The 19330-nt window shown below is 36.3% G+C and overlaps 1 protein-coding gene across 1 annotated transcript; it reads right to left on the reverse strand.

The window, feature by feature from the left end:
• Positions 1 to 376: 376 nt before the first annotated feature.
• On the reverse strand, positions 377 to 19297 carry CKS1B (CDC28 protein kinase regulatory subunit 1B). The gene is made up of 3 exons (XM_053703587.1): positions 19152 to 19297; positions 13445 to 13572; positions 377 to 798 (listed from the first exon to the last, which is right to left on the reverse strand). Exons 1-3 carry the CDS (start codon positions 19208 to 19210, stop codon positions 749 to 751), a joined length of 237 nt encoding a protein of 78 aa, XP_053559562.1. The 5' UTR covers positions 19211 to 19297; the 3' UTR covers positions 377 to 748.
• Between the last annotated feature and the right edge of the window lie 33 nt (positions 19298 to 19330).

Consider the following 19330-nt stretch of genomic DNA (forward strand, 5'->3'; position numbering starts at 1 on the left):
ATCAACTAATACACAATACAGAAACCGATAGATCTGCACATCCTTTCCTGCAGTCAGTATGGTAGTGCCATTTAGCAGGGGTTAAATAGTAAGGGCAGAAGGGAATTTATCAAGATTTTATTTAAAAAAAAAAAATTCTATTCAGTTAAAGCAGTTTAATTTAACTATTGTATCCCTTTAAGGGATGCTGGTGCAGAAACCAAGGACAAACTCATGCCTATAAAGCACAGATATAAGAACACAAATAAAACACTATTCCTTGACATACATAAGGAAACATCACTTAAGTATACAATTTTCTTTACTTGAGCTTTTCATACAATAAATAGAAGGCCACATAAAACAAAATCACTTTATTCAAGTGAAGTTTAAAAAAAAAAAAAAAAAAAAAAACCACAGTCAGTATAAAAATATATACAACATAGATAGACAAAAAAAAAAGAAAAAAAAAAAAGGCGAGAAGGAGTCCTACCCATCACTAAACATACACAGGAATAAAAATTCCACAAAGTCTATTCCAGTGGTATCCTTCCTTTCCTAATATAGCATAAATATCTGTTCCAACAAAGTTTTCTTCTGTGATGATACTTCTTGAAGGTCATGGTCACTACAGAAACCAGTATTACATGCCACAGCGATATCTTCAAGGTAGAGTAAACAAACGAAATCAAAATAATGAAGAGAAAGGTGCTTTCAGTGGAAACATGAATAGCTGAGGGAATATATACACACAGACAGAATAAAGTATTTAAGATTTCTTGCTTGGTAGTGGCCTTCGGAATAGTAAGATGTGAGGCTCTGGAAGAGAAAAAAACAAATTAAGAGTTAGACTATATGCTGCATTCAAGAATGAAACAAACAACAAACAAAAAAAAACGCCCTATTCAGGACTGGACAGGGGTTACAGTTTCAATATTCCAATATGCTGAAGCCAGGAATTTCCCCCCCTTTTTTATGATTGCGTGCAACAGTAAAGTCTATAATAAATGGAATTTGTTTTTTTTATTTAAAAAAAAAAAAAAAAAAATGCCCTCAACCAAACTGTTAAAATGACAACATGTATGCATGGTGATATTTTGCCTGCTTATCCTGTAAAATTTGAAAAAAAAAAAAAAAAAAAAAAATCAATAAAGGGACAATTGGAGCTCATTGTGCCCCCCCCCCATACTCTTCCCTAATCCCTGGTGGTCTAGGGAAGTGTCCCCACACATGTGGTTTTCTCACTGAAAAATGGCCCAGAGTGGGAAGGGGACTAAATGTGAACAGCATGTAAAAACTGCAAAACAGTTCAGCACAGGGGTGGAAAACAAAATTTATGCTTACCTGATAAATTTCTCTTTCCGGACATGGTGTCCACAACGTCATTCAAATTACTAGTGGGATATTCAACTCCTGGCCAGCAAGAGGCGACAAAGAGCACCCAGCAAAGCTGTTAAGTGTAACTGCCTTACCCATAACCCCCAGTCATTCAGCCGAAGGAAATGGAAAGGAAGAAACAAGGATTAAAAGGTGCCTGAAGTTTACACAAAAAAACTGCCGAATTATAATTAAAAAAGGGCGAGGTCGTGGACTCTCCATGTCCGGAAAAAAAAAGAAAATCGGGTAAGAATACATTTTGTTTTCTTCCCTATGACATGGAGTCCACGACGCCATTCCAATTACTAGTAGGAACCAATAGCCAAGCTAGAGGACACGGAATGAACAGGGAGGGAGAAAAAAAAAGGCAGGAGGACCTACACAGAAGGCACCAACGCTTGAAGAACCTTTCTCCCAAAAGAAGCCTCAGCCGAGGTAAAAGTATCAAATTTGTAGAATTTGGAAAAAGAATGTAGAGGACCATGTTGCCGCCTTGCAAATCTGTTTCACAGAAGCTTCATTTTTGAAAGCCCAAGACAAGGATACAGCCCTAGTGGAATGATCCGTAATTATCTCAGGAGGCTGCTGTCCAGCGAGAAAGAGAGAGAAGTGGCCTTCTGACCCTTACGTTTACCAGAGAAAACATGGCAGAAGATTGCCTAAAATCTTTTGGCGCTTGTAAGTAAAAACTTTAGAGCCCGCACAACATCCAAGTTACGCAAAAGACGTTCCTTTTGAGAAGAGGGATTAGGACAAAGGAGGAACAACAATTTCCTGATTAATGTTTCGATCAGATACTATCTTAGGAAGAAACCCCAATTTAGTACTATGGACCGCCTTATCAGCATAAAAAAAAATAAAAAAGTAGGGGGAAATCGCACTGCAGAGCTGAAAGCTCAGACACTCTGCAAGCGGATGAAATGGCCACAAGAAACAAAACCTTCCAGGATAACAGTTTTATATCAACATGCATAGGCTTAAACAGAGATGTTTGTGCAAAAGGATAGATAACGCTGAAATCTGACCCTTTGGAGAACTGACCAATAAACCCTTATCTAGTCCATTCTGAAGAAAAGAAAATCCGGGGAATACTCACCTGGCTCCAGGAGAACACCTTAGAATCACACCAATAAAGAGATATTTACACCATATCTTATAGTAAATCTTGCGAGTAACCAGCTTCCGAGCTGGAATCATAGTATTAATGACATCTTCAGAAAAACCACGTTTAGACAGAACTAGGCGTTTAAATCTCCAAGCAGTTGGCTTCAGAGAATCTAGGTTTGGATGGAGGAAAGGACCATGAAGTAGAAGGTCTTTCCTCAGGAGGTAACTGCCAAGGAGGTAGAGAAAACATTCTCACCAGATTGGCAAACCATATCCTGCAAGGTCATGCAGGAGCTATTAGGATCACCGATGCTCTCTCCTGTTTGATACGAGCAATGACTTGTGGAAGGAGAGCAAACATGTCAATGAAAACCTCCAAGGAGCCGCCTGAGGATCTCTTGACCTTGAACTGTACTTTGGAACCTTGGCGTTTTGGCGGGACGCCATTAGATCCAACTCTGGAACTCCCCACTTGAGGGTTATCTGAGAGAACACATCCGGATAGAGAGCCCACTCCCCTGGATGAAAAGTCTGTCTGCTCAGAAAATCTGCCTCCCAATTGTCCACTCCTGGAAAGAGGATGGTAGATAGGAGTCAACTGTGGGCTTCAGCAGAATTTGAGTCAACTCCTTCATGGCTAAGGAACTCGGAGTTCCTCACTGGTGGTTGATGTAAGCTACTGAGGATGTTGTTCGATTGAAATCCAACGACAGTCGAGGATACGCTAATAGGGCATTGAAGAAAGCTCTCAACTCCAAAATGTTTATGTGAAGAAAGGACTCCTCTCGAGACCAGAGGCCCTGAGATTTTAGAGGGCCCCAAACAGCACCCCAACCAGACAGGCTGGCGTCCGTAGTCACAATTTTCCAGGAAGGTCTCAGAAAGCAAGTGTCCCGAGACAGATGTTCCTATGACACCCACCATGACAGAGTTTGTCAGAGGGTCCAGATTTATCCTTTGAGTTAAATCCAAATGATCTCCGTTCCATCGATGGACAAAAAGCAGACTGGAGAGAAAGGCAGGAAGCAACAATATTGTCTTTTCTGACCTCTGTCAGAAAGATCTTCATGGACATGGAATCTAGTATAGTCCCTAGAAAACACACTTTCCATCCATGGGAACATAGAACACACAACAGCATCTCTGTATCTGTATAATATTGGGCTAGTTGAAAAGATGACACTTGAACTAAGATGTAGCCTAGATAATGCGCTACAGCAATTCCCTGGGATCTGATCACAGCCAAAAGCAGCCCCAGAACCTTTGTGAATATTCTGGGAGCCATGGCCAGACCAAAAGGAAGTGCAACAAATTGGAAGTGTTTGTCCAGAAAGGCAAACCTCAGATAATGATGGTGTTCCCCGTGTATGGGAACATGAAGGTTTGTGTCCTTCAGGTCTATGGTCGTCAAACTGACCTTCCTGTACCAAAGGAACAATGGAACGAATAATTTCCATCTTGAAAGATGGAACCCTGAGGAATTTGTTTAAACCCTTGAGGTCTAAAATTGGCCAAAAAGTTTCCTCCTTTTTGGGAACAACAAATAGACTTGAGTAGAATTCTAGACCCTGTTCTGTTAGAGGAACAGGAACAATAACTCCCAGAAAGAATAGGTATTTTACAAAGTTTAAGAAGGCTTCTTTAATTGATTTGAGGATAGTCTTGACAGGAGAAATCTGCCCCTGAGAGGGCAAGACTGGAATTCCAATCTGTAACCCTGAGATTCTATGTCCACCGCCCAAGGGTCTGGGACATTGCGTATCCAGGCTTGACGAAAAAGAAAAAGCCTGCCCCCACAGGAATCGGGGGCGGAACCTTCATGCCGATTTAGAATAAGCAGAAGGCTTCTCGTTTTGTTTTCCCTTATTTCAGGGCTGGTTGGATTTCCAAGAAGATTTGGGTTGATCTAGTTTAGATAAGGAAGGAGGAGCACTTTTGTCCCTTAAAGTTACGAAAAGAATAAAAATTAGAAGTCTGACAACCTCTAGCTCTGTTCTTCTTGTCCTGAGGTATGAAAGATCCCTTTCCACCCATAATCTCTGAAATGATCTCTGCCTTACAAAGGGAAAGACTCTGTTTGGACCTGGTCTGGCAAAGCCAAAAGCTTGGCCTTAGAAGAGACATCAGCTGACCAAGATTTTAACCACAGAGCCCTGAGAGCTAAAACTGTGAAGCTAGACATCTTAGCTCCCAGACAAAATTATCTGCATCTTGGCATCACAGATAAAAGTGTTGGCCAATTTAAGAGCTTTGATCCTATCCTGGATCTCCTCTAAAATATTTTCCTATTTAATAAGATCATAACGCATTGCACCAATATGATGCAGCACCTGTAGCAATACTCACTGCTGGTTGCCACTGTAACCCTTGGACATCTTTTTTAAATAAGCCTCTAGCTTTTTGTCCATTGGATCCTTAAAAGATCAACTATCCTCTATAGGAATTGTAGTTCTCTTAGCAAGAGTATAAATAGCTCCTACTTCAGGAACAGAGCACCATGAGTCACAAATAGTCAGCCACAGGAAACATTTTCTTAAGAACAGGTAAAGGGGAAAAAGGAACCCCTGGTGTGTCCCATTCCTGAGCAATAATTTCAGACATCTTTCTTGGTACAGAAAAAACCTCCTCAAAAGATGGTGAATCATAGACTATCCAATTTTGAGGACTTCGTGTGGTTGATAGCAACCACCGGTTCAGAGTCATCCAAAGTAGCTAGAACCTCCTTCAAAAGTAAATCAGAGGTGTTCAAGCTTAAATCTAAAATTAACTTCTTCAGATTCTTTAGATTTTTCTGCTAAAGTGTCAGTCTGAAATATCACCTTCAGAAGCTACTGAAGTATTATCAGACATCTGAGCAAGAGTGGCTAATGCAGTTCTGGAATCAGAAACCTTAGCATTAGGCAAGTGTTTAGATTTTCTCTTACGCTTACCCAATAAAGGGAAAGCTGACAAAGCGGCCGTTACTGCAGAAGAAACCAAAGCTGCAAAATCCCCAGGTAAATAAACGCTCCTAGGTGAATGAGAGAACACAGAAGGCATAGTATGAGAAACAACTAAGGCTTGGGACGTTTGAGGAGAAAGAGGCGGCATATCACGCACAGCATTATCCTGAGAGACATTAGGTTCAGAAAGAAGTAATTTGTCATTAAATTTTAAGTCTTAGATAAACAATGAAGAGCAAAACAATTTGGGCTTCTAAAAGTAAACATTTATCCATGGAGCTGGACTGATCCTACTCTAAGTCCATAGCTAATAATTCCCACAAGTAATAGGCAATGAGAAAAAATAAAATGCTTTAAAATTTATTAAATGTAAAAATCCTTAGACACCCTAGATCAAAAATAACAGATTGCCTATGACAGAAAAGTAAAAGGCTTTAAACGTAATAAAGCTTGAAAATTAAATGGAGGGAAAGAAAAAACTAATACCAAAAATACCTCAGAATGCCTGAGGTACCTACCGGCAAGGAAATACCCCACTAGCAATAGAAATGGAGTCTGACTTGCTCAGTAATACGATCTGATACGAACACCAAATGCAGCTTCCACTTGAAAAGCTGAATTCAACTGCGAATCAGTCCGGTCACAACGGCACAGCTCAACTAAACCGGAAGTGCGGGTGACACGTGACCAGACTGAAAAGAAAGTGCGCAACAACTTCTCTGTAGAGAGAAAAAGGTACCAGTTAAAAAATATATATTTAAATAAAATTTATTTTATTAAATTTAAATAAAATGCTTTTTGGAGGAAAACCATCTAGATAGTGTATTTAAAAGGAATATTGAACCCAATTTTTTTCCTTTCATGATTCAGATAGAGCATCCAAATTTAAGCAACTTTCTAATTTAAAGGGATAGTATAGTCAAAATTAAACTTAGGAGTAAATTAGAAAGTTGCTAAAAATTGCATTTCCTATCTGAATCATATTAATTTGTCTTTGTTCTCTTGGTATCTATTTTAAAAAGCTGTAATGTAAAGCTTAGAATCCTGCCCATTTCTGGTGCTTGCCGGTGTCTAAAATGTAGCCATCCAATCAGCAAGCACTACCCAGGTACTGAACCAAAAATGGTCCGGCTCCTAAGCTTACTTTCCAGCCGTTTTAAATAAAGATAAAGAAAAATTAATAGGAATAAATTAGAAAGTTGCTTAAAATTGAATGCTCTATCTGAATCATGAAAGTTTTTTTTTGACTAGACTACCCCTTTAACTTTCTAATTTACTCCTATTAAATTTTCTTTGTTTCCTTGGAATCTTTATTTTAAAAAGGCAGGAATGTAAGCTTATGAGCCGGCACAATTTTCTGTGGTGAACACTGCTAAAATAGAGTTGATTTGAATTATATAGCAAGGTGCTTTATATTCATGGCTGTAATGTTTATTTTTTCTTGTAAATTAATTCCATTAATCTATTAACAGTAATGTTCCCAGAGGTTTCTGTCCGATTATTTTGAGCAACATTTCTATCTTGAAGATATCACATATTATTGGTTTTGTATTTCTCAAAACTGAATGTGCATCTGAACAAACATGCCCCTTCACAGAAAAAATGCTATAAAATAAAGAGTTGAGAAATAGACTCATGAAAGAAAACTTTTGGGTTTCAGATAGCGTTTCTCAACCGCAGTCCTCAAATACCCCCAACAGACCAGATTTTAATTATAGCTGAACTAGAGCACATGTGAAAAAAATCAACGGATGGGTGAGAGCAGGTTAGTAACCATGGTTACTGATCAGTGGATTTACTTCACCTGTGCTCTAGTTCAGCTATAATAAAAACCTGGCCTGTTGGGACTACTTGAGTACCGCGGTTAAGAAACAGAGCTTACAATTTTTAGATTTACTTCTATTATCAAATTTGCTTCATTCTTTTGGTGTCCTTTGTTGGAGAGCAATGCTTTACTGGGGCCTAACTGAACACATTGGGTGAGACAGTGACAAGCAGCTAGCTCACAGTAGAGCATTGCTTCTGAGCGTATGTATGCTTTTGAACAAGGAATACCAAGAGAACAAAGGCAAATTAGATAAGAGAAGAAAATTGGAAAAATTGTTAAAAATCACATGCTCTTTCTGAATCAAGAAAGATTAACTTTACTGTCACTTTAATGCCATTGCTCCCCTGCATAATCTAGGTACACTGAATCAACCCATATTAAGCTTCAAGAAGCAATAAATATAAGATTGTTTGGAGTGAAATATACCTGCACATTTATCTAAGTGTAAATATGGAGGGTCAAGCATCAATTATGAAATGTTTTAGTTAAAAGGGATAGGAAACCCCAAAATTTTCTGTCATGGTTTGGATAGAACATACAATTTTAAACAACTTTCCAATTTACTTTTATTATCAAAATTTGTTTAACACTCTTGTTATCCTTTGCTAAAGGAACAGCATGCACTACTTGCATCTAGATAAACACATCTAGTTTGCCAGTCACAAGAGAAAATGTGTGCAGGTACCAATCAGCAGCTAGCGTACAATAGTGTAAGAAGTGTGTATTCTTTTACAACAAGGGATAACCAAAAGAACAAACCACATTTCAAAATAGAACTGAATTTAAGTGTCAAAACTACATGCTCTATGCGAATCATGAAAGTTTAAACTTTCCTATCCCTTTAAATAAAGCTATTTAAAATTAAAGGTAAATGTTATTTTTCTTTAAACAGAACTATTTAAATTAAAGGGACACTGAACACAATTTTTTTCTTTTGCGATTCAGATAGAACATGCAATTTTAAAGGGATAGTAAACCCAAAAACGTTTAATATTTTTTGAAAGTTCATTATATATATTGCATAATTCAAATAAGTACCTGTTAAACTTTTTCACTTCTTTTCTAGTTATTCCTCAATAAAAGTATTTATTTTGCCAAACCCATTTTGTATATCCTTACGTGGACCCTATAATGATGTTCTACCTAGGTAGAATCATCATGGCGATCCGCACGCGCATATAATTTTAAAAGTAACGCATGAGCATCTTGGCCCCTCATACCTAGCTAATGCGATATGTCACTATACTTACATGGGAAGCAGGGCAGACTTCATAATAGTGACGTCGACGTTGGTGGGAGTGGCGCACTGGAACGTTGAAGAATCAATGAACGCAGGTGGAAATTAGGTTGCTTGAGGCAAGTATAATAAGTACCCCTAGGCTAACGAGCAATTCAATTTGATCTTAGTAAAAGGAAATAAACTCAGACTAACGAGCATTTTTAACCTCTAGATAAACAAGCATGTAGGTTTTTATTTTTTAAAGTAGACAACCTGCAGAGTGACCAGCAATTATTTTTAACCCCTAGACTAACGAGCAAGTTTTTTTGTTCTTACAACAGTTTTTTTGTTCTTACAAAAGAAACAGCAATTTAGGATGTGACTAAAGTTAATTATTAACATCCTAAATTGCTGTTGCTTTTAATCTTTGCAGCTCCTGCGATTAATCTGTTAATTAGAACAACACAACTTGCTCGTTAGTCTAGGGGTTAAAAATAATTACTGGTCACTTTGCGGGTTGTCTACTTTAAGAAATAAAAACCAACATGCTCGTTAGTCTAGGAGTTGACTTCCTTTTACTAAAATCAAATTAACTAGCTTGTTAAACTAGGGATACTTATTATACTAACCTAAAGTATAAGCCCCTGTAGTATGTGGAAACTATTGACTTTAATAAAGAGCATCCTTTTAATATTTAAATAAGATAGGCAGAAACAATTGCCTATTGGATGTTGATGATCAATAAATTTTGCATAAACTCTGCCTATTTAATGGGCAGTTGTTACTGCTTGTTGCTTGTGAATTTTAAAGTTAAATTAAAGATATTTAAAAGATTAATTTTCAGGGGAAAAAAAAAAAAAAAAAAATCAGCTAATTTTATTTCATATATATATATCTCCAATTATAATTATGTATTTTGTTTTGCTAATACTTTGCAAAGATTTCTAACCATTTAAGCAACTTTCTAATTGACTCCTATTATCAAATTGTCTTCATTCTCTTGGTATCTATTTGAAAATGCAAGAATGTAAGTTTAGATGCCGGCCCATTTTTGGTGAACAAACTGGGTTGTTCTTGCCGATTGGTGGATAAATTCACCCACCAATAAACAATTGCTTTCCATGGTCCTGAACAAAAAATAATAGCTTAGATGCTATCTTTGTCAAATAAAGAAAGCAAGAGAACGAAGAAAAATTAATAGGTGTAAATTAGAAAGTTGCATTATCTATCTGAATCAATAAAGAAAAAAAAAAAATTGGGTTCAGTGTCCCTTTAAGGCAATATGAGGGGTACTCTTTGTACACCATCCTTGGTGACTGGGGCACTGTTGGCTTGGTTATCCTTCCATAGAGGAAACACTTTCCACACACAAAAAAAAAAAAAGTGGTTTCCCTCTCATGTTTTAAAGAGACAGTAAAATGCTTTGACATTTTAGTATAAAATATTTAGTTATGTGTAATAAAAACTTAGCATATTTTCATTATTGCATCCTCTTATGTAATTTAGCGTTGAAACTTAAAAGGTACATGAAACCCAAAAACTCGTTCCCGATTCAGATAGAGAATACAATTTTAAACAACTTTCCAATTTACTTTTATTATTTAATTTCCTTCCTTCTCTTGTTATCCTTTGCTGAAAGGTTTATGTAGGCAAGCTCAGGAGCAGCAGAGAACCTAGGTTCTAGCTGTTGATTGGTGGATGTGCACACATACACAAAATATATATATATATATATATATATATATATATATATATATATATATATATATATATATATATATATATATATATATATATATATATATATATATATATATATATATATATATATATATATATATATATATATATATATATATATATATATATACACATACATACACACACACACAGTGAGGCCCCGGTTTACGCACGACTCTGTATACGAAATTTCGGTTTACGAAATCGAAATTTGAAGAAAAATTGACTCGGTTTACGAATTTTTTTCGCAATACGAAACAAAATGCCGGTTTGCCCCCCTCGGTTTACGAATATTTTTCGCAATACGAAACCAGTGGCCCCTGTGCCCCCTGCATACTCAAGTATGATTGAATTAATGAAGTTTGGGTACCAGTGTGGAGGTGTTGGAGAGGTTTTGGAGCCATTTTGCAGCAAGTTGTTGAGCCTTTTGGAGCCATTTGCAGCAAGTTGTGGAGCCTTTTGGAGCATTTTTTGGACACTTTATTTGAATTTTTTCGGACCTCCGGAACGCATTAATTGATTTTCAATGCATTCCTATGGGAAAACGTGTTTCGGTTTACGAATTTTTCGCAATACGAAACGACCCGGAGAACGAATTAAATTCGTAAACCGAGGCCTCACTGTGTGTGTGTGTGTGTGTGTGTGTATATGTATGTATGTATGTATGTATGTATGTATGTATGTATGTATGTATGTATGTATGTATGTATGTATGTATGTATGTATGTATGTATGTATGTATGTATGTATGTATGTATGTATGTATGTATGTATGTATGTATGTATGTATGTATGTATGTATGTATGTATGTATGTATGTATATATATATATATTTTGATTGGCTCACCCATGTGAGCAGTTAGAAACCATTAGTGCATTGCTGCTCCTTTAACAAAAGGATACCAAGAGAATTAAACAGATTAGGTAATAGAAGTAAATTAGAAAGTTGTTTAAAATGGTATTCTCTATCTGAATCATGAAATAAAAATTTTGGATTTCATGTCCCTTTAAACAATTTCCAATTCTAAGAATTTGAAATGCACCCTGCTGACTGTGCAAGACTAACCTGCTACATATATGTCCCTATTTAGCTTTATCAGCTAACAACTAAAGAAAAATGCACATTAACCTAACAAAAAAAAAAAAAAAAAAAATATCACTCTGTACAGCAGAAGAGACCTACACCATTTCTTGTACAGGGAGTGAAACCTTATCTGATAGCAAAACTCTTATAGCATCAGATAGAGAGGCCGAGTGATGCATCTAGTAATGGTGCTCCTTGCCTACCACCAACTAAAAAAGGAGGCGTCCAACAATATCTGAATAAAGTTGTCTACACCAAATTTAACTGACCCTGTAATACCCTCATTTACATAAACACCTGGCATCACAGCCAACATTACAGTTTGTGAGGCAATTAATTATTTCAACTGGTTTCTGACAGATAATGTGTATTAGAATAGTTGCTCAAACAAATTTATGTCAGTCTCTAATCTCAATATGTTAGAAAAAATACCTGGCAACCCCACTGACCTATCTGTCATTGCCCAAAACGTATTAATTTCAATGGGCATAGAGAGGGTAATTTTCATTCCTGGGCTGCCATAATGCCTCAAAGGCTACACAGGCTCATAAAATCAATGTGCACAATTTCCACATAAATAGGCAGGCCCAAAATTTTGCCCTGTACGTTTCTAAAACCACATAAAACATATACATGGGGAGGGGGGTAACGTACATGTGGGACATTGCTGAAAACAAATATGGATGTCTTATGGCAGGAAACTATTGGGATTATGACAGTCACAATAAAATTGCTGGGAAAACACAATGTCTTAAATTCTCACAATTACTCATAAAATTAGAGTTTATATATAAATATTTGATGTAAAAAGAAAAAAAAAAAAAAAAAGTTATATAATAAGTTTGCATGCACTTAAAGTGAGAGAGATAAAATAATGGATGAACATTATGCATAATAAAACAACTTTGCAATATATTTTCCTTATTTTGCCCCACTTTTAAGCAATTTAGCTCTGAAAATAAAACAATTTCTAACTCTCAGATCTTGAAATGCACTCACAGCTGACTTCTTAAGGCTAACTCTGTCCCTAACTGGCTTTAACTGATAACTGCAAAACAATTCACTTTATACTAAACTTTATGACAATGACTAGCCTTATTGTCTGCTTACTAAAGCCCAGATTGGCTGCTCCTAATAAGGCAAAATGGTGGGTATAGTTTGGCTATTGAAAAAATTGCAGTAAAAAGGATGTCAGTTTGTTTAAAATTGTTAAGACTTGGATGGTTTGTTATTCTTTAGCAAAACAAAAAATGTGTTAAAAACTCAATGCGGTTACGGTCCCTTTAAGGTGCTTTTAAAGAAAAACATATTGGTGCAGCTAGGAAAGGTAACAACCCCAACTAAAAAAAAAAAAAAATCAAGTTTCCTCTGATTTAGAGAGAAAAAAAAAGGGGGGGGGGAAGAGACGTGAAACTTTTCTTTCATGATTCAGATAATAAAAATGTACAATTAAAAAAAAAAAAAATTATTATATTAGTGGAATACCTACCTTAGGTTTTCTTTTGTAAATAGAACTTTTAGGGACCACAACTAGGTTTTTTTTTTTTTGAAATAATTTGATTAGTCTGTACAGTCTGTACCCAAAATCTAGGCATAAGCCAGAGCTCAAAACTAAACGTGATTATCACAGAAAATCAGATTAGCTACTTCAAATCAATAAATGCCACATGTATAATTAACTGCTCCTTGGGTTACAAGGGTACAGCACTGAAAACATCTACATACGCGTACATTAAAGGGACATTTTGACAACTTATGCATTTGCATAAGAATTAGTGCGCGTCCTGCACCCTCAAGAGAGGCAAAAAGCTTAACATTCTCTTTCCATTACAAAAATCAGTTCAGACAGAAGAATGATCTGTTCATCCAGTCAAAATAATTAAAAGATGCCATTATTATATGTGGGCTTTAAATATAGCTACACTTACAGGCATAAACATACAATAATCTCCAGGGAATGATTTTATATAAAATGTTAATGAATATATAAAAAAAAAAGGAAAGAAACAGAAAGATTTTTAATGTTCTTGATGCGTGTCAAGACCCATTTAACCATGTAATTTCCTAATAGCATATCTCCAGCCATGTCCATTCTAGTGTGACTGACCATAAAAAAAAAAAAAAAAAAAAAAAAAAAAAGGAAGGATTATGCAGGTCTGTAACTTACCTGGCTCATGGATCATGTAGTGTATCCAACCCTGGCTTTGTTGGACTCCAAGGTTCCGCCATTCCGTTTCAGACATTAGATGTGTTTTAGGCACCATCTTTGCTATATCCTTTGGCAGCATCACATGCCTGCAAGATAAGTCATATACAGATGTAAGTCTTTAAGAGCTCTGTTAAATTAGCGCATTCTGTAATTCACTAATATGACTGGCATCAACCACCATTTACAGGACAAAACTTACCCCATATAAAAAATATAGTACTTTGTTAGCCTAGCAATATCATAGTTGCAGAATGAGAAATGATAGTTAACGGAGCAGTGGCTTAAGCCAAAAGGAAAAATCAGAAGTAATGCAGGCATTAAATGGACATTTTAGACCAGGGCTCAACAAACCCAGGAGCCTCTGGCTCCTAACTTTTTGGGTTATTCTACATATATCTATTTAAAAATCATAGTGTCTGGCTCCTAATTTTTAAACTTTTGTCAAGCACTGTCATAGACTAAGCATATGATGATTTTCTTCATAAAAATGTTAATTAAAAATTTGCTTGAATTTAATGGGTCATAAAACCCACATTTTTTCCTTTCAGGATTTAGAAAGAGAATGCAATTTTAAACATCTTTCTAATTTACTTATATTATCTAATTTGTTTTATTCTCCTGATATTCTTTGCTGAAAAGCATATCTAGATATGCTCAGTAGCTGCTGATTGGTTGCTGCACATAGAAGCCTCGTGTGATTGGCTCAACATGTGCTTTGCTTTTTCTTCAACTAAGGATATCTAAAAAATGAAGCAAAATAAATAATAGAAGTAAATTGTAATGTTGTTTAAATTTCTATTCTCTATCTGAATCATGAAAGATTTTGGGTTTAGTGGCCCTTTAAACTTAAAGTCATGGTAAATCCTAGCGTTTCAAAAGTGCTAGGATTTACCATCAGTAAAAATAAATAGGACTTTCAGTCATCACTTTATAAAAAATGTGTACTGCTGCTAAACTTACCCATTTTTGGTGCCGCGGCCTCCTCGCTAAACTTAGAGGCTCCAGCCGCCCACATTTGTGGGTGAAATCTTCAGCTCACTTAGGTAACCCTTATGCATCTTATCTGGGAGCACTTTGTTGTTTACTAGCTGAACACTTCACACACAAGTCTGAAATATATCCTGAGATCGGTTTACAGAGCTGTGTGTGAAATGTTTAGCTCTGTGTCTGCAGAATGCTGTAGTAATGGTAAGGAGAGAGGGGGAACGAGATACAGCTGAGTGCTGTTTGCTCTTATCAGCAGCTTTTCAAATGCTTCCACATTACACACACAGATTCTGCATGGGGGCTGGCTTTAAGGACACTAGTTAGAGTGAGGAAAAAACCTAGATCTCTAACTAGTGTGGATGTACATATTCATATGCAGACGCCAACGGGGTTGCAATACGATTGGCTACAGCCTGAATCGTCAGTGAAGGCAGAAAGAGTATCCGTTACGGGCAGAAGAACAGGGAAATACTGTATATAAAAACATGAAAGGGTAATTATAAAAAAAAAAAAAAAAAAAAAAAGCGTTTACAATGCCTTTCATGAATGAAAGTGCCCATCTTTTACTTTGGTTACAGATAGTTACTATCAAAATCAGTTTTGCTAATACAGGTATATTACAAAAATGCTTCTATTCAAAACTGAAATGTATCCATGTGGATTCCAATTTTGGATGGAATGTCCTTTAACAATTTAAAAAGTTCTACTTAAAAAGGGATACTAAACATTTTTTTATCTCATGATTCAGATAGAGCATTTCATTTTAAGCAACTTTCTAATTTACTCCTATTATCAATTTTTCTTCGTTCTTTTGGTTTATTTGAACAGTAAGAATGTAAAGCTTAGCAGGCAGCCCATTTTGGTTCAGCACCTGAGTAACACTTGCTGATTGGTGGCTAAATGCAGTCATCAGCAAGCCAGGGTGCTGAAACAAAAAAAAAAAAAAAATTAAAAAAAAATGGGCCGGCTGCTAAGCTTACATTCCTGCTTTTTCAAAAAGAGATACAAAGAGAATGTAGAAAATTTGATATGAGTAAATTAGAAAGTTGCTTAAAAATTGCATTTAGTATCCCTTTAACTAAAAAAGGACAGCATTGCCGTTTTTACTTTCATTTTTACTACTTGCCACTCCAGGCAAACCTGTGACTTAGATCTGTGGGTTTAATGGTCATACTTGTCTGTACTAGACCCAAAAAATGCCCAAACTCCTTTGTAATGCCACCCACACTAAACTATCTCTGCTGCCACCACCTTTAAGGGACATTGAACACTAGATAAATGCTAGATAGAATGATGCATTCAAAGAAAAGGATTAGTCCGAAGATAAGATGCGGATGTATCTTGAAAAAGCCTGAACCACAGGGTGAAACGCGTAGAAGCTGTGAGCGACCTGTTACAACCTGCTAAACCCAAAGGATCCGTGTTTGCAAAAAACTTAATGAGACCTGAGTACTTTTAGTACTTAAGTGCAGTACCCAATTGAAACTAGCAGACAGCGGTGAGGGGTACATATTCATTTCTACAGAAAACGTGCGCAAGTAATTAGGAGGACACTGAAAATTCAAATTTGCCGACATATTGCAAACGTCATAGCGAATTAACCCCTATTGGAACTAGGAAGCCGTTGCCGTGCTGAAACTGACAAACCGCGACTGAACCAGCGGGTTTGTGATAAGCAGAAGTCAGACGGACCCATAACTAAAACCAGAGGCAATATACTATACAGAAAGGTCTGGTAAGGAAATTTGATACAGAGAGATCTTATAAGAGAACCTGACTTGCAAGGTCCATCCTCAGAAAACCGGGAGGTGAACCGGTAAGATTGCACATAAATCAGGTTCAATCCTAAAGGAATGCTGTACAAGTATTATGTGTAAATAAACACAATCAATCAGAATTGATCTTGGTATACCTAAAAATCAGAAGGGAAATCAAATATAAAATTGTTGGCTAACGAAGACACATTGTCTATGAAATGTGCACTTTATAATTAACTTTTCTACACCCATTATTTTGGGATAACCACTTGATGCTTTTTAGTATATTCTAACGGAAACTTAACATAAAGCTGCTTTATTTGATCAATCAATTCTAAAGATTTAGTCAGTAAGTCCCCAAGTAAGGGGCTGCCTTTTTATTGATATTCATATATTGTTTTATTAACTATTATATTTTTTGTGTACATTGTGTGTGTCATAATAAATCTGTTATTATATGAAACGTTTTTTAAACCTGTCAATTTATATTTGCCACAATTTTATTGCAACATTCAACCGTAATATTTTTGTATTTAATTGTATCCACTTAAACCGATTTTAACATAAGTAGATTATTTTCTGCTACGATCTATGTTATATAGATTTTTGATTAAGTGGTAATAGCCTTTTAATTTTAAAAACTGGTTTTGTTTTTTTTAAGAACTGAGATTTACTATTAGGGTCTCATATCTGCTTATTTTAGCGCCCTCTAATTTTCACCCAACTACCCGTAATTTAGCCATCTGGCAGCAGTGTTTGCAAAAATGTTTATAGCAATGTTATACATAGCTGCTACAGACACTGACTGCAGAGTTTCCAACTATTTTTTAAAGCATTTTTGCAAACACTTGCCTGACAGCCAAGGACATTTGTACCAGGACTAAGCAAAACTGATAATAGAAATAAATGGGAAAGTTGTTTAAAAATGCATGCTCTATATGAAGAAATGTTTAATTTTGACTAACAATAGGAACATTACGGGGGGGAGGCCAGTGTATTTATATAACAAATATGAATTAAACTAGTGTGTATTTGGATCATGGTTTTCATTTTAAGAACAAAAACTTCAGATTATTTTCCGGTTATATCAGACTATGATTTGATTACATATCATTAGATATGCATAACTAATTGAAATGAATGAAATTATTGGAAGGAATGCAAACTGTCTCCAGTTTAATTGGTTAATCATTCATATTTGATCAATTTTCAGCTGTACTTTATTGGAAGGAGAAAAATAATTACCTTAAAGTGAATGTAAATTTTGATGCTTAGATTAAAAACAGGGGCACTTTAATTCAGCAAAATTTTCATTTCACTCCTGTTGTGAAAAAAAAAAAAAAAAAAAACCATTTACCTTTTAATCTTCACAGCAGCTCCAGCTTCCTCCACCCGTTTGAAAGCCTCTTCCTGGGTCTAAAATGAGGCACCCGGCTTCCTCCAATCACAGCAGTGAATCAGACACTGAATCCCCCCCGGGGGGGGGGGGGAGCTGTGATTGGAGGATGACCTTTCAATCATTTCTGACATCAGAAATGGCTTGTGAGACCGGAGGAAGCTGGAGCTGCTGTTTAGTTTAAAAGTTAAGTTTTTTTGTCATAACAGGAGTGAAATGTAAATTTTGATGAATTAAAGTGCCCCTGATTTTAATCAAAGTTTTCAAAACCGGGCACTTTAGCATAAAAATTTACATTCACTTTAAAAAGGGACACAAAAACACCAACTTTTTCTTTCATGATTCGGATTAAACCTAGTTTCTCAACCTGTGGTACATGTTCACCTGGGGGTACTTGGGGCATTAGCAGGGGGTACTCCAGGGCTTGGCCTTTGTTATTTTTCCCCCTAATGTAGCTATAGTAGACATGACATATCAAAGAAAGGAGTGTTTCTCATTTCTACCCGCAAGGACTCCTAGCATGGTAGAGTGCGAGTATGCATGATTTCCAGTTTTGCTTGTGTAAAAGATCAATAATATTTGTGCTACAGTTGGGGTACATAGACATAAAATGAATGCCTACATGGGGTACTTGCTACAAAAAGGTTGAGAAACACTGGGATAGAACATACAATGTTAAACAACTTTCCAATTTACTTCTCTTACCAAATATGCTTCATTCTCGTTACCATTTGCTGATGGAACAGCATTGCACTATTGGCAGCTAGCTGAATACATCTATTTAGCCAATCACAAGAGACAAAATGTGTGCAGGCACCAATCAGCACCTAGCTCCCACTAGTGTAGGATATGTGCATATTCTTTTAAACAAGGGATGCCAAGAGAATGAAGCACATTTGAAAATTGAAGTGAATTTAAAGAAAAGTGTCTTAAAATGACATGTATTACTGTTACTTAGCTGCTTGTCACTGTCTCACCCACATGACAGGAGGTATAAGTGCCAAGGAACAAATAAGTACTGTTCTGAGGAGAGCATGGAAGGTGTAGTGGTACTTTAGAGAATCCTGCTATACATTGTGGAGCAATACTCAGTACTATGCAATCACTAGAAAGCTAAAGACGGAAAAATGTCCACCAAAGTGGTATAATCCTTTAGAAAACCCCATCTTCTACCAGTAATGACATAGTTATTGTATGCATAATTTGACAAGCTCTTACAAAGTATTAGAAAATATCCCAATATGTGTCACTTTCAGCATAACTACATAGTAATGTCACTGCCCACCAACCAACCAACATAAATTAAAATTATGTTTTAATGGCCTATTAAACGTTATAAAAAGGGCTGTCAAATTTGTAATGTAGTTTACCCCTATTTTCCTTCTATATGTAAAGTACGCGGAGTTGTGAACCGTGGCCCAGTAAAGTATCGCGTCCTTTCAACACGACTAACAATATAAACTCCTGTATGTCACTAAACTCCTCAAATGTGCGCAAAAACAAATTCCTTCAACCAACAACTCACCGATATTCAAACAGGTCATCGTCGTACTTGTCTGAATAATAAATTTGCTTGGTGGACATATCGCAAACAGCCGACTCTCCCAGGAACTGCAAAACGACCGTTACCTCCTTACCTCAAACCCAACTGTTCAAACTTCAGCGCGGTGCTCTGCCATTGGTCAAAAAGTGACAACCAACCAC

The sequence above is a fragment of the Bombina bombina genome, chromosome 1, assembly GCF_027579735.1.
Source record: "Bombina bombina isolate aBomBom1 chromosome 1, aBomBom1.pri, whole genome shotgun sequence".
Lineage (NCBI taxonomy): Eukaryota > Metazoa > Chordata > Amphibia > Anura > Bombinatoridae > Bombina > Bombina bombina.